Source organism: Thermobia domestica, chromosome 4, assembly GCF_964235325.1.
Source record: "Thermobia domestica chromosome 4, izTheDome1.hap1.1, whole genome shotgun sequence".
Taxonomy (NCBI): Eukaryota; Metazoa; Arthropoda; class Insecta; order Zygentoma; family Lepismatidae; genus Thermobia; species Thermobia domestica.
The window spans coordinates 47,544,121-47,559,914 of NC_137457.1; the positions used below are offsets into that span (position 1 = coordinate 47,544,121).

Below are 15,794 nucleotides of genomic sequence, written 5' to 3' on the forward strand. Positions count from 1 at the left end.
AAAATGGAACTGCTCATGCGTAATCAAGTGTATATGTGTGTGAACGAAAAATAGGCTATTGTATTTTATAATGGTTCGAAAACAATGATCGTAACATCCCACTCTTTTCCTAGTCTGGTCTGGGGTACCGGTTCTGGTACTGGAACTTGACTCGGAGCTCGAGCCTGAACCTGGAACAATTTGCGCATGCGCCACCAAGTGTTCCGTAAACCCAGTTTGTGTATGTTCCCGCATTCCTATGCTTGTTGGTACCTGATTATGGTTTATCACCTTACCAGTTCGGACCTTTCTCCGTTGAAAACCACCTGGGCCTTCTGGCCGAATTTTGGGAAGATCCCAATTATAGAAAAATGGGAGAATATGTGTAAACCGTGTCTATGCTCTGCCGAATGGTCTCACACTTTAACTAAAAACGTATGGCGCTTACCGCATCTATTGGTACTGCCCTCCATACGGGTTGGAGAAACTAAGGTAAGGGGAAAGAGGTGGTGAGATGTGCGGGTGAATAAACACCCAAGTAAATTGGCACAGTGCTTGCTGGTACAGATACAGCCTTGGAACGTACATTTTTGCAGTCGCGTCGACTCCCAGTAACGTGCCTGTCACATGACAAAAGTAAAGGAGAAGGTGTGTAGATATCAGGGAGGTGTTGGTCGAAATTGGAGGAACGTGTATGCATATGTTCAAAACTCATACTTCAAGGAAAGATGGGAACACAAACAAAGATCGTGATATATGCATGGAACGGAGGTTAGCAAAAACATATACACAGCTCTTGATCGTATCAAGATACAATTGTTTTTTCTATCTGCACACGTAGTTTGAATTTCTGTTGCACCAGATAAAAACGTTTGCGACCAGTGTCTGAAAGGAAAGTTTATTCATTTGAAAAAGAAATAAAACTAAATATATGCTTAGAGGTATGCTATAATGGTTTTAGTTTGAAGCCTTACAAGTATATTTGCAAATTACAGATTCATACATAATTACATACAATGTTCCAATATTCAAACTATTTTACTTCCTTCTTTTGTCAAACAACTCATAAGTTTAAAGATAATAATATTCTAAATATTTATTTTAACCTTTAACAAATTAAAAGCTCACAGACGTAGTTTATCAGTTGGACCTATACGGATTTGTTTAATTAATTCAAATAAGTAATTGGAAAGACTTAAGATATCTGGGTTGAGAAGTTACAGGCAGCGAATGCAGATGGTGATTGTTACTTAAGATGATAGGGCTAATTACGTATTCTGTGAGTCTCAGTAGCTCGTATCGAGCAAACGGTTATAAAGTAAAACATGTTATGTCTAATTTCGATAGAATACATATTACTAAATAGTGTGAGCACGGTGAGCGCGGAGAAAGTGGAAATTGTGTTGCGTGAGTTACAACATTCAGGTGACTTTCAAAGTGAAGAAATCCTACAAAATTTACGGGGAAACCACATCTTCGAAGTTGAAAAGTGGTTTAAAGAAAATCCATGTTGACAGGTCCCACCTATAGCTGTGCGGTATTTCAATATGTGGATTCATAGATATTTTTAAGTATCGAAAACTTTTAAAATCGATGTATTAATTATTTCGTTATTTCAATATTTCGGTACTTTCCAGTATCACAATATTACGATTCTTCGATAATTTTTTGCCTTAATATGTTCATGTTTAGCAGTATTTCGATATTTTCACGTTAACCTCTTCAATCCCAGATACTTATCTGCAATCGTAAAAAATTTATATAGTTGTGGATTTGTATCGTAGAAATATCATATTTGTATATTTTTAAATTGGAGTGCTATAAAACATATATGTGACGCTTTGTTGCTACGTATATTTATGTTTATAACTCCGAGCTGCATAATCGAAAAAATAAAGAAAATCTGTGAACTTCAGTATATTTATTATCTAGTGCACTGTATATATTAGTATCGTTCAACTATCAAAATATGACCAAAATATATTAAAGGTGTCAACCAAATGCGGTTCGTAAGGTAAATTACGACTGTAAAGAATAACGTGGTATTGCTTCAAAGAAACAGTCGTGAAATTTTCTCCTGTTCTGACAGTTAAGAACATATACAAAAACAGTTAGTTACAATTCTTCTCTCAGTTTGATATCACAAAACTTTTAACTTTAACCCTTGGATGCATAAGCAGGGTCTCCGAGGCCCTATGTAGTTTTGTTTCCTTAGCCTTTGAAATATTTTATTTTGCAAAAGGCTGTGGCTTTGCGTAGTCTTCTGATTGTGGATGTACATTGTGTATTGCCTTTCTGTACCCATTAGCTGTCAACGCTTTTTAGTAATTTGCATTTTTTCATTTATACCCTATCAATGCATATGCAGGGCCTGCGATGCCCTTGACCAGATTGCGTTCGCATTGCATTATTTTCAATTTTTTTGACGTAAAATATATCTTTCTATAATATTTTCATACCTGGCATTGAATAACTGGGTGCTTTTATACATTTTAAGATTGTCAATAGATGGCACTACGCACGTTGATAGTGACTTTCTTGTACATTTTTTCCCCAAAGCATTTTACATTGTAAATTTGCAAAGAAATAAAATGTGTTTAGTAAATTGTATCCAACTTATATCAATTTTGGAGAATGTAATAGATATTGATGTAAGTATGATTTTTTTATTTTCCACTTATAAATTACTGAAGGTTTTGCTATTTTAGGAATGTATTTGTGTTGCCGTTGTAAGTTGAGTTTCCACACTTTCTTATGCATGTCCTGCTTGTCAACATGCTTCTAATAGCCATCTTCAAACACTCGAAAGTGTGCAATCGAGGGCCGGTCGCATCATCACTGGTCACGACAGATATACACGCAACAGACAAATTCTGGAAGATTTAGAGCTGCCTCCTGTTAGAGAAGTTCTACGGCATCTCCTTCATAAGTTCTGGCATACTTTACCAAGACATGTTAATCCAGCTATAGCCACCATCGGCACTGAATACGCTCTACAGAATGTTCATCGCACGCCACGCATTTAATATCTTTCCATAGCTCGTAATAACAATATCAGCTACTCTGCGACAGTTGCAGATGTAGACTTCCAGACATAACAAAACAATAGTAATACCCAACTAGCCACCAGCACATCTATATATATTCTTTATGCCATCTTACTCATGAAGTCACGGGCATCGGCCCGATACTCTTCACAAAACTTCAACATTACCGTGACCGTGACCGTGACCATGCCGATGTAAGTTGAAGATTCGTGTGTTTCGTATTACATTTGGTGCTACAATGGCCTCTTCTCAGAAAAGGAAAGCATCAGACGAAGACTTCAGCACTTGTGTGCATATGTGTCTTGACGAAGAGACAGTGATATCCGATAGTAGTGCGACCGACTCTGAAGTTGAGGATTGTTCTAGTACTGCTCGGCCTATTAGTGCTCGTGAGGAAAGTGATCAGGACTATTCTTCATCAGGTTCAGAGTCTTGTAGTGACAGTGAGTGCATACAACAAACATAGAAAGATGATACCTTCATTAGCGTAAATGGAACAGTATGGAAGAAGAACGCTCCTTCTAATTCACGTACCCGAGCTCATAATATTGTAAAGTGTACCCCCGGTGTTACAAAGGAAGTGAAAACATCGTGTCCCAAAGACGCATGGAATTGTTTCATAACCCATTCAATGATAGAAGAAATTATACATTGCACTAATTTGGAAGGGAGAAGATTAGCAACGGAAAGGGGGAAGCAGTGGAAGAACGTTTCCGTTGAAGAAATGAATGCGTTTTTCGGTGTTCTGTTACAAGCAGGGGTTGAAAAGAGTTGGGATGTGCCTATTCGTGAGCTATTTCTGGACGAGAGGTCTAATCCTCTTTACAAAGCAACATTGTCTGTCAACCGGTTTGAAGATATCCGTAAAGCACGACAAGCGTACCCGAAGTGTTCGTCTGCAAACGGACAAGCTAGTACCAATTAGTTATGAGTGGAATCTTTTTCTTGATAATTGCAGAAAAGTAATTATTCCTAGTGAGTTTGTAACGATTGATGAACAATTAGAGCCATTTCACGGAAAGTGTTGTTTCATATAATATATGCCGAAAAACCCTTCCAAATATGGCATAAAGATCTTTGGTTGTGCGATGCCAAATCATCATACGCTGTTGATGGGTGTGTATATACAGGCAGCAAACCAAATGAGCCATATCAAAGAAATTTGGGAGCAAATATTGTCAAAGAACTCACTCAAACCGAGAAAAACTCTTCAAGAAACGTAACAATGGATAATTATTTTACCAGTGTTAGTCTTGCAGAGGATATGCTTCAGCAAGGAATCACAATAGTGGGAACAATAAAACAAAACAAACATGATATCCCGAAGGAGCTGAAAGCATCTCCCTCAAGAGATGTAAGATCTTCAATTTTCGCCTTCAAAAATGACATCACTTATGTAAGTTACGTACCCAAAAGGAACAGATCAGTAATTATACTTAGTACAATGCATCATGACAAATCCATTGTTGAAGACCATCCGAAGAAGAAACCGGAAATAATAAGTTTCTATAACTCAACAAAGGGAGGTGTCCAGACCAGAAAGTTCGTTGCTATACTTCCAAAAGACAAAGTCGAAGGTGGCCTTTTGTATTATGGACGAATATGATGGATGTTGCAGCTTTGAACAGTTATGTTGTCTTCTCCACTCAACATCCAGGGTATTTTCCTAACAGAACAGACAAAGTCGTCTTTTTCTTAGAGAACTCGCAGAAGAATTAGTGAAAAATCAGATGATCATGAGACTTCCAATACCTAATCTCCCAAAGTCTGTTCAAGATGCCTTGAAAAGATGTGGAATTTCCAAGCCAACCGAAGAAGTAAGTTCAAGAACCAAAAAGGAGGAGATGCGGATTCTGTCCTTACGATCTTCACAGAAAAAGCACCTTGACGTGCTCCAAGTGTGGAAAAAACGTTTGGAAGCAACACAGTAAGTTAGTTTGTAACTCATGCTTCTCATAAGTGAACAGTGTTACCTGAACTACTGAATTTTGCAAACTCGACGGCACATGCTTAGAAAAGTTTATGTATTGTGATATAGGAACTAATGTTACTTAAGTCACTGTAGTGATAATATAAATGTCATAAAAGGCTTATAATCCCAATAATAATCAAATCACTAAAGCTCTTGGTATACACGCTGCATAGTTAGAGTTCAAAAGCTTTATATATATTAACTATAGTTCTAATAAAATATATTATTACAAACGCCATAGCATGTTATTTAGGTGAAATGATTTAAAAGCTTATTATTTCCATTGAGAAATCTACAGGGCCTCGGAGGCCCTGCATATGCATTTATGTACAATTTTTATACCATGAATCTAAGGGTTAAGGACATGACTTACCTCCCGAAACGGGTCCGGTGTCTAAATGGTAATATGTATTATGTCCTTTCTTTCTCCTGTATTTTGTATCTGTTTCAGTTTGTACGCAAATCATCAGGACGGTTTCTATTTTTCTCAATACAGAAAAAAATCCTTCACTTAGCTCATTTGAAACGTTTTGATTTCGAACACCCAACCTAACTTCATCTCTGGTAGTCTTTGTCTTCAGCTTTCCTTTCTTTCTTTACCTAACTGCATCACATTCATCTTTCCGTTTCCACAATTAATGCAGATTAAATATTCGCCTCCAGCCTTATATTCGCGATATTTCTTGGTTACTTGGAGATTTTTTCTTCCATATTACCTCACTCAGTTGAGTTCATCACTTTCATGGAGGTGAAGGAATGAATAAAAGTAAATAAATATTTCCCCACTTCACCGGTCTTCATTTTCCTAAGTTTTAAGCTATGTAGTAATCGAAATTAATCAGTACCTCAAGATGAAGGGAAGCGTAAGAGTAATTGGCAAAGTTTGGCTTATATTAATTTGCCACTACAAGAAGAAATATTTTTTTTTTATTTTGGCAAATCTATAGTAAGATTTTCTTTATTTTATCGACTTCTACACTAGTTTTCCTTACCCAAATTTGAACTCTTCTCAGCTTCTGAAGCGTAGGATATTTTTTATTAGAGATTCTAAATTAAGATACCACAACATTCTTTCGTTGGTTCTGAGGTCTCCAATGGCATGGACTGGATACTTTGTTTGTACTGTGATTTTCATAAAGTCCATGTCGTTCTGAAAATCTCGTTCTGGGACTTCTTTCGCACTTGGAGATATATGCTATAATTGGCCCACTGTTTCGGCATATTGGGCATTAAATTTGTCTCTTCTATAATTCGTTTTAAGATAAAACACTCTGTTCTTCATTTCATTCATCCAAATACATCAGTTGCAAATTAAAATTACATTGTTACAGTTGAAACAGTAACGAATGACAATAAAAATAATTAGTATACAACAATATGGACACATTACTCTTGTTTTTAAAGTAAGAAAATCTCCTCCAATGCTTTACCTGGAGGAAGTTCCTAGTGTTGAAGCTACATCACCTCTCTGCACCGCCATGCTTACTCTTTGGATTAGGAAGGTGGTTGCTCTTTCATTACCGGATAACTGTCTGATGCGTATTTTCTTCCTTTCCCTATCTCTTTCCGATCTGTTGAATTGAAGGGAAATTTCGGTCAGAACGTGCAAAAGTGTCTGTGCATGTGAAGTCCCAAATTAAGACTTTACTTTTCTGACAAGGAATTAAGGATATCCCATATTTTTTTTCTTCTGTTCTCACAATAATGTATTGCAGTTGGACTGTCGAGGATGTGTAACTGTGCTCTTTATGTAGGTTCGCAAATATCTACTCACAGTCTTAACGAATTCCTATTCTAAAAGATTCATCATTCAGGCGAAGGCCTAGAGAACGTGATGGCAAACATTTGGGCCAATGACCTGCCTCAACGGACGATGCAGCGATGAGTCTGGCCTTGTTTTCTGGGTTGTCGAAAGACTGTAGTAAAAATGAAAAAAATGATTGTATAATAGGTTCGTCCTATGTGGATTGTTTAGCCCTGAAACTGAAGTCGGATAAATCGTAGCCCACCAAAAACGACTATGTGGACAAGCAATCTTGAACTTCAGAATTCCAGTGAAGATTGTTGTTCTGTTGAAGAAGTGATTTTATTAGACATTGAGATCCGTAGAATGATGCCAAGAAGGCGGGAATAGCCAAATCTAAGGCTCTTCGAATAAATAATCCATCAACATTATCTGGGAGAAATCCCTGAAGCCATGTGCTATCCTCAAGGACAAAATTTAGGATAGATTCCAAACCAGATTTTATACTGTTGTCATATCTTTCTCATAAATCCTCTTCTTTCCATGAAGGTGAACATCGCAGGAAATATAATAATCTTGGGTTGGAAAATGATGTTCTTAGTTAGTAAAAGGCAGAATGAGCAGATATTTATGATAGATGTGAGAAATACATGTGTAACTGGTTAATCTTCTCAGTTAATAGAGTTTTGATTGTTTCAGCTCAGGGAGGAGTTCCAAGGAGGAAAGCGTTTGTGGCGACATGAATCGGATACCTGGAGCTACTTGGTTGTTTGACGAAAACAGTGTGCCGTTTTGTTCACTTGTAGTTTCAAGAAAGCTGATTTCACATTTCTAGAAATTTAGTTGCAGACCAATTGTAGCTGTCTGTGTGTTGATCATTTAAAATGTATTTAATACAACAGCCGGATCAACAGCTATTGCACCCTCATCGAATTACCAGATGTTTATTTCTGTCTTGATATTGTTGACTATAGGCTGCAATATTAGGGCAAATAATGCTGGACCCAAAGGATTACCTTGTTGAACTCCTCTTTCTAATAAGATAATATCTTTGCCATAATATAAATTCTAGCTTGCTGGCTTCACCATAGATTTGGTGTACATAGGGGTATATCGAAGGAAAACTTTCTTTGACGATAGATAGCATTGTACACCTGTCTATTTCATTGAATTCGTTCCTAAAATATATTTTAAGAAAGCTTTGGGTTTTTGGTGATAGTATGAGTAATAGATACGCGCTGTATGTGCTGCCGATTCAGCACCATGTTGAATGCCTACTCCAAGTTGGTGTGGAGCCAAAAATTTGTGTAGTGGATGTTTAATCCTCCAACAGATAATCTTGGATGCAAGTCTGAATTTGAAATACCTTTGATGCTGAGAAGGAGAATACCAATGTGGAAGATCAGATGGAGGAAATAGATATCCAAGAGATAGCACATACTGTTTATAAGGAAGTATGTGGAGGAGAACACCACACCAACAGGTCTTCGGATCAATCAGTGAGACATAAAAAGCTAATCAAGGAAGCAGAAAAGCAGCTCACGGGGGACACCATAATTAGGAGAACTAAAGGTGTAGAAGACAGTCAGAAAGGGACTGAAAAAGAATGAAAATTAAAGACAAGTTATCTACATTTGTGAGATTGAGCTTAGAGACTGAGCCTTGTAGTAGAGATTGTAATGAACAGGTAGGAAGAGAAAGTATAAGGAGGAGGGAAATCTAATAACATTTTGAAGAAATGTAAATGATTGCCTTGGAATATTAAAATAGACTAAGCGTCATTTCGAGAAATTTGCTAAAACAATTAAGGACGGAAAAAAATAGGCTAGAAATGTAAATGGACGGAGAAAGGAAAATTAACTTCATGAACATGATATTAGAAAAAATTGGAGGGAAATTCGAGAAAACTAGGTACAGGAAAGAACCCAATGCTGAGATATACTTCCTAAGAGGAGAGACGTAGACATAAGGACGGAGAAGAATTTTATACTGGACATGAGAAAGAGGGATAAAAATATAGATAGTGAGGAAGAAAGAAACAAAGAAAGCTGACACAGAAATACCATGCCAGCTACTAAAGGGAAACAGATACTGAAGAGAAGCTTTAAAAAATAGAAAAGAGGAAGATGTGAAGAATGAAGGAAAGAATGGTTTGGAAATGAAAGTTTATGCGATAAAACGGAGGCACTGAAAAAACGTTGAAGAAGGAAGAAATCACAACTTATAGAAAAGAAGGAAAGACGATAATATAGTTACTGATAGAAAAAAGGAAAGACGAGACAAAGGAAGACAAGATTAAAAGAGGATGGAATAATGCACCAAGTTAATTGTAACGAGTGCTAGATGCTAGATGAAGTACGTAGGGGAAAGAGTAAAGAAGTCAGAACAAAAGACTAGATGATGCTACACTAAAAATAAAAAAAATGAAATTATTTTTTTTTAAATTTACGTCTCACAGTTACGCAGGCTAGGCTGAAGAACTCCAGAGATGGGAAATGAATCGAGTTTGGAATGGATAATTGGAAGAAACGGGAGAACAACAGGAAAACCTACTCACACGGCTATTCTCCACAACAAAGTCCACTACGCGCAAACTCGGGTCAAACGAGGGACCCCCAAACACCAAAGCTGGATGCTCTATCACTGAGTTAAGACTACAAAGACTGTGGAACGCAATATATATAAGAAGCGGGACATGAGATAAATTGGGAATGAATAAAAGGAGTATAGAGTGAAAAGGATTTTGATAAGGAAATGTAAAATAGCCTAGTATATTAAGAAATATGGGAAGAGAAAATGTATGAGAGACATTCTAAAAATTACCTTATTGTATTTACGAAACAAGAAATGTCGGATTGCTAGGGGTGTTTCATCTAAACTATTGATTCTTCAAAAATGTATAGGATTTTGTTGCGTTTAGTCAAATAGTAAACATTTTTGTTACAAAATATTGTTAATGATCTCCATTTTAAATGACAATAAGAGAAATAGCTCTAAATGTTTTGCCAGTTGTCCTGGAGATATCTATCCCTGGAAGGTCTCATTCTTTCCGTTGCTTGGCGCTGGTTGTGCCTGTATGCTCCTCTGGAGTATGCAGGTAGCGAGCGAAGTATTGTTCCAAATAAATGAATTGGGTGTAGTTCGTTCTAAATTTGCTGCGAATTGATAATATGGGGAAGTTAACTGAAATTGTGTTAGCTTAGTGGAAAGAAGAACTGAGATTTATCCATAGTATCGGTTAAGAAGATTCTGGCCAAATCTAACCACTAAATTAGTATTCTTTCTAAATAAATGAGTGGTTCGTGCTGGTTTGTTTGGTAGATTTCAGTCTCCTTAGAATACTATTATACTTAGGTCATATCTTTTGACTTAACAGCTTTTTAAGAGCTAAGATTGCTGCTTGCTAACCTATTTGACGTAACCAGTTAATTTTATCTACTGAAAGATGCACAAAATTACATAAAGAAATTCATTGCTTTAAATATAGTATTTTATGAGTTTAACAACCCTTATTGTTCTTGGATCTGGGGACATATCAATTTCATATGTACTTCTTGTTATTGAATTTCTTCGTATTATAGTAAAGTTTGTTATCTCTTTTGGGAAATAGGTTGTTGTAATTGCCACTACAACTGGTAACCTGCTATACAGCTTACAATCATACAAAGTCACTGTTTTTGTTAATTTTCTTCTTCTTTTGTCTCTGTGTAAGTATGATAGTTTTGGATTTATCTCTTTAATACCAAATAATTCAGTACTGAGAATTTTCGTTGGCATATAATTCTATATGTGTGTTTATTCCGCAAGAACCTTATTTACAGCAAATTTTATGCTCTTTCTTTTGGATAGTAATGTATTTTGAGCTAGAATGTAAGGGATACGAGTTTTTTTTTAATTTTACCACGCTATTTTAGGAGGATTGTGGTTTAGGCCCCATTTTACCAAGATTGTTGCACCAGCTCAAATCTGAATAGGATACAATGTACTATGATATTTAGATGATCGTAATCCACAGGTTTATCAAGTTTTTAAAACTACCAAACTTAATGCAACCCAAAGCTAATTATTCACTGGACTACTCGTTTTAAATCCTTGTTCGTGCGAGAAAAGAAACATGCCTAGGTTGATTTTGGTTTTTCTAAATCTTTTATCTGCGTTTTAAGTTTTCTTAATACTGAATATAAAATTTCCTGTTAAATGGATTTCTCGTTTATAGAGAAGAGTTATCAAATATTTTTTTTCTACTTAAACAAGATTTGCAAAATAATCACAAAATAAAATATACATTACAGAAATGTAAATTATAATATATGTAACAATAGAATTGAATGGTTGTTTTGTTTCTTATTTTCAAAATATTTGTGTGTGAAGTGAGTTTGTTTGTAATTTTCTTTTGTAACACCATTGATTGCCTTACAGATACACATCACTTGCTTAGTTGGCACATAGAGTGGAAAAAGATTTTTATATTATTGCCAGCATTTCGTGAATTTGGTAAAGTATTTTTTATATTTCTTTTAGTAGAAAACTTGAATATTATTAAAAATAATTATAAGTTATATTACGTCATCACTAGGGTTAGTTTATGTTGAAATTATGTATAGTAATTATTCTCCACTGAAACTTTGTTCCATATTAGGAAAAATTGATTAACATGCTTTACTGAATTTAGCTATTAGTTTTTCAACTTTTGCGAAGGTTTACTTTATTCTTAGGATTTTGTCCATACATTCTTTACACTTTACCCTTTCCAGAAGTCATCTCACCATTGCTTCCCTCCTCAAAATTTAGTAAAAGAACGCTAATATACTTTAGAGAACCAAAGATTGGAAATCCTAAAATGAAAGTATGTTATACTGTAAAATATGTGCTAAGATGTATTGACAGATATTTACTAACGTGATAAATTCACATAATTGTGTCAGAAGGGCTAAATGAAGAAGCACCGTTTCGTGCGAGAACTTGAGGTTAAATATAACTTCCATTCGAGCGGTGGATGGTTGCCAAGCGCTCTCGTTTATCTCCCAGCAAAGAGGATATATTTTTTCAAACTCATGTTCCGTAGATGTAGACAGTCTTGATTCTTTGATTGTTTTGATTTTTTGCTTGTTAGAAGGAATTGATTTGACTTTTCGTTAAACAATAATTGGTCTGAATGAGGTTGACTATTAGAACCTATAGTTTTCTGAATATTCATTAAGTGATTGTTCAAAAGAATTGCAATAATACATGGTTCACTAGTAAGATTGCCAATTGATTCAATGTCAATGTTTTCTTCAATTACTCGTTCTTTAGTATGTTTCATGTTTAATTATCGGTCATATTATCGGTCTTATTTGGCGCTCTTATTTTCAGATTTTATTATGCGTATTGAGTAATATCGTGCTCTAGCCAATTTTAAGATATTTTTATGTTTTTTATAGCTTATATAGTACCCTGTCATGTTACTTAGTAACTCTAATTTCTTATATGATAAATTTGAAGATCTAAGTTCTTACTAGAGACTTTTATTGTTGTAGCTATCCAAGATTTGTTATTTGTTATTGAAATTGGGCAAAGCTCTCTAGGAAATGCCTCATTGTAGTAACGAGTGTATGCGTCATGGAAAATGTTACAAGCTTCTTTTAAGGATATTTGATGTATATTTCCTCCCAGCTTTAGTGACTAGGTATAAAATTCAAATGGGAGATATTCGTTTCATTAAAAATTCTTGTGTATGCGGATTTGACTTTCGAGTGTGTTTTCATTAGCTTTTTGTACAATGAAAAGATTTAAAAGAAATAATTGCGTTTAATGATCCGAGAAACCACTCTTTATGTCTCTAACTTTGCTGTTTATGTATATTTTTGTTATAAAGTAATTGATCGATTACGCTACGACTATGATAAGTTATTCTTGTAGGTACATTGACCATTCGTGTTAAATAATACGTATTTAAGAATAGGTTGAGTTGATATCAGTTCCAAGGAAATTTATATTCAGACCACCTACTGTAATAGGATGTTTATTAGACTGAGCAAAATAGTCCATATTTAATTCACGGTTTTCAATAGAAATATTCAGATCGCTGTGAGGAGTTTTATAATCACATATTACAAACAGGTCATGAGTCTTATTGAAATACATAATCATAAAGTAATTCGAAACTAAGGTATCTATACTGGTAAGAATGTGCTTTCTTTTTGATTTTATCTTCGTTGCTGAAAGAACAATGGAAGCAGGTACAACGAACAAATAAAATGATCCATCCATGCTGGAATGAGAAAAGAGAAAAAGAAAAAGGAGTTGAATTCCATTGTCTTTTAAAGTCAGTTATATTTCAACTGACGTAAGTCTCAACGTGTGCTCATATTAGCTTGTAGGAAAACAACTAAACCTGTAATCGCAATATGGTCAGTTCGATTACATCATCGTTTATTCTTTTCAGTTTTTAATGATATTATCCTTAGTGCATAGATATTTCCTTTGAATAATTATAATTCAAGAAATCACTTGTATATGTGTATATATTTAACGAATCAATCGAAGACATAAGTTTGTTTTAATAATAACATTTTAAATGGGCGTCTAGACTGAACTTCGGTATATTATACATTTATGTTAAATACTAATTAAGGAAAACTTGTAATGGCAATACAAGTCGTTTCATGTAGCTTACAGGCTATAAAGAACGCTGAACTCCAGAATAATCAACCAAATATGATTTAAACTTTGTAACTAATGACGATTTGTTAGATTTTCTATTAAATGTTTGTGTTTCGAGTATAAATTGGAACTATTTTGCTTTTCCATTAAAAATAACCTGTAGTATATACTTGTAAATTCGTAACTATAATGAAAATTCTACACATTCTTGTACCATTTAGAGTTAGACTGGTATTGATATATAACGATAAAGTTTCCTTATTGTTTTATCAAAAATGATAAAACATTTTCAAATATCTCATTCAAAATTTTCAAAAAATTTCAATACGTAGTGGGTATGTCATAGTCACTACCATACGCCTATTAATATATAGGTACTAACATCAAAATAAGAAGACGACCCTCTTGAAACAAGGTCGAATAGATAGGATACTGTTAACCGAGGATCATACCGGAATAATGAACCCAATTCGCAGCTCTTCTATTACGAATAAGTTATATAGAAACATAGTATTCATAAATAGTTGTCGTTCGTTTTATCATAATGCACTACAATCTAATGCAAATCTAATGCACTACAATCTTTACTTAACATAACAAAAAGCATGCAGCCTTTAGAAAAGGCTATGGCCTCTTTTCTCAAACCCATTAAATATATATTTATTTAACTTAGACTATATTACATTCTAAAGAGCCTCTTTTGGACATGAACTATCTAGGTCGGAAGTCAAAGGACGAATATTTAACCGTACATAACTTGTGCAATATATTAAAATTCAGAACTAAATTGGACGCCGACCTCAAAGATCAAATATTAAACCTTATATGAAGGACGAAACATATTAAAGTTCAGTTTATATATTTGGTGTAGAGGTCTAAAGTTAAGTATTTGACTGTGACAATTTCCTATACGATACAACACTTAAAAATCTGTTTTCACATTTGTCAATGTATCATCGACTACTATATAACATAAGTTTTGACCTCGATATCAAAGTAAAATATTTAATTTAGTATAGCCCATAAACAGTACTACATATTATAATTCTGTATCCAAACAAAGCAATTCTCATTGAAAATTATATACGGTAAAAATTGTGAAAGATCAAATATCTAACCTTGTATATCTTGAAATTGTTACTATATATTAAATTATATTTACTGACTTAGCAATGTTACATTGACAACTATATACACAAAAAGTTGTGAACCTCGAGGTAAAAGGTTAACTTTTTACTTGTTACAACATGTTGAAATTTTGTTTGCTGTGTCATTGTAATGACCACAAAGATTTGATATGAAAAAAGCTGAGATCTCAAGTCAAACCTTATTGTCTCAAGTCAACTCAAATTTGTCAAACCCTATTTAACATACCAGGAATTTCTTCCTAATTGTTTCTATGTCAGTCTATATTTCTCTCTTTTTTCATCCTCTTTCAAGATTCTTTTTATGCAATGTTTGTGAAGTGGATCTATGTAGAAGCAAATAGTTCAACCAATAAATTTTAAAAAAAATTATTTCCTTTATTTCTTTCTTAATTTTCTTCCTTTGTCCTACAAGCTTGATTTTTTTTTAAATATTTATGTAGCTGATACAATTACAACCATTAACATTACAACTAGTACTACTAGTTCCAAGTTCCTTTGATATTGAAATATTTAATTTCGGTGCAGCATCTTGGAACTTCTTAATAGTTCGTACATTTTTGTCCTACCAGACAAAATAATATATCACTCAAATAAACCAAGAGGGGTCATTTCAAAATGTTCAAAAAATTTCAATTTGTACGAAAAAATTTTAAAATTTTTAAACACTTCAATTGCCTGTATTGCGACAGTTTCAAATTTTAAATTTAATTAGCACATAATTATGTATTTTTTTCTACTCAGAAGGCAATTTATACCCATGTAAGAAACAAAGGATGATCATCTAAAATTTTAATTGCCTATTTTCATGCGCCGCTAAATCTCCAATTTTGTATTATAACTAACACAGAATTCTCTACATTTGTCGGATATGTCTGTAGCAACCAGCACAAATTTACTATTCGAATAAGCGATGAAGAGTCGTTACAATACTTGCGGACCAATTTTGTATTCCAAATTTTCAAATCAAAATTTAACTAGCTCAAAATTGTGTACCAGCCTCATATCTTTTTATATATATAATGAAAAAATGTAGCGTTTAAATAAGAGAAGGAGAGCAATATTAAACTTTGTAGTTTCATTTTGTTTAGTGCGATCATTTCAAATTCAAATTTTAAGTAACTAACTCAGTACCTTGTTACTGAATATTTATGTTCTATGAATTTCTAATTATACATATTTAATAATCTATATAAAGCTTGTCCAAAATGGGGTCTATAGAATGTAATTTAGACAAAGGTATGTAATTTGGACAATATAAC

The 15,794-nt window shown here is 34.1% G+C and overlaps 1 protein-coding gene and 1 long non-coding RNA gene across 2 annotated transcripts in view; both read left to right on the forward strand.

Annotated features, from left to right (window-relative positions):
* The window catches only part of LOC145682749 (uncharacterized), a 1,030,881-nt gene that overhangs the window by 313,020 nt on the left and 702,067 nt on the right, over positions 1-15,794 (forward strand). The window contains exon 3 of the long non-coding RNA XR_014130952.1: positions 11,162-11,236. This is a non-coding gene — a long non-coding RNA (uncharacterized LOC145682749). The remainder of the gene's footprint in view (positions 1-11,161; positions 11,237-15,794) is intronic.
* LOC145682747 (uncharacterized) lies at positions 4,252-4,632 on the forward strand. The gene has a single exon (XM_081754132.1). It carries the CDS (start codon positions 4,252-4,254, stop codon positions 4,630-4,632), a length of 381 nt encoding a protein of 126 aa, XP_081610258.1.

Coding starts and splice junctions, on each gene's coding strand:
- LOC145682747 (XM_081754132.1), top strand. CDS start 4,252: ATGGATAATTATTTTACCAGTGTTAGTCTTGCAGAGGATATGCTTCAG.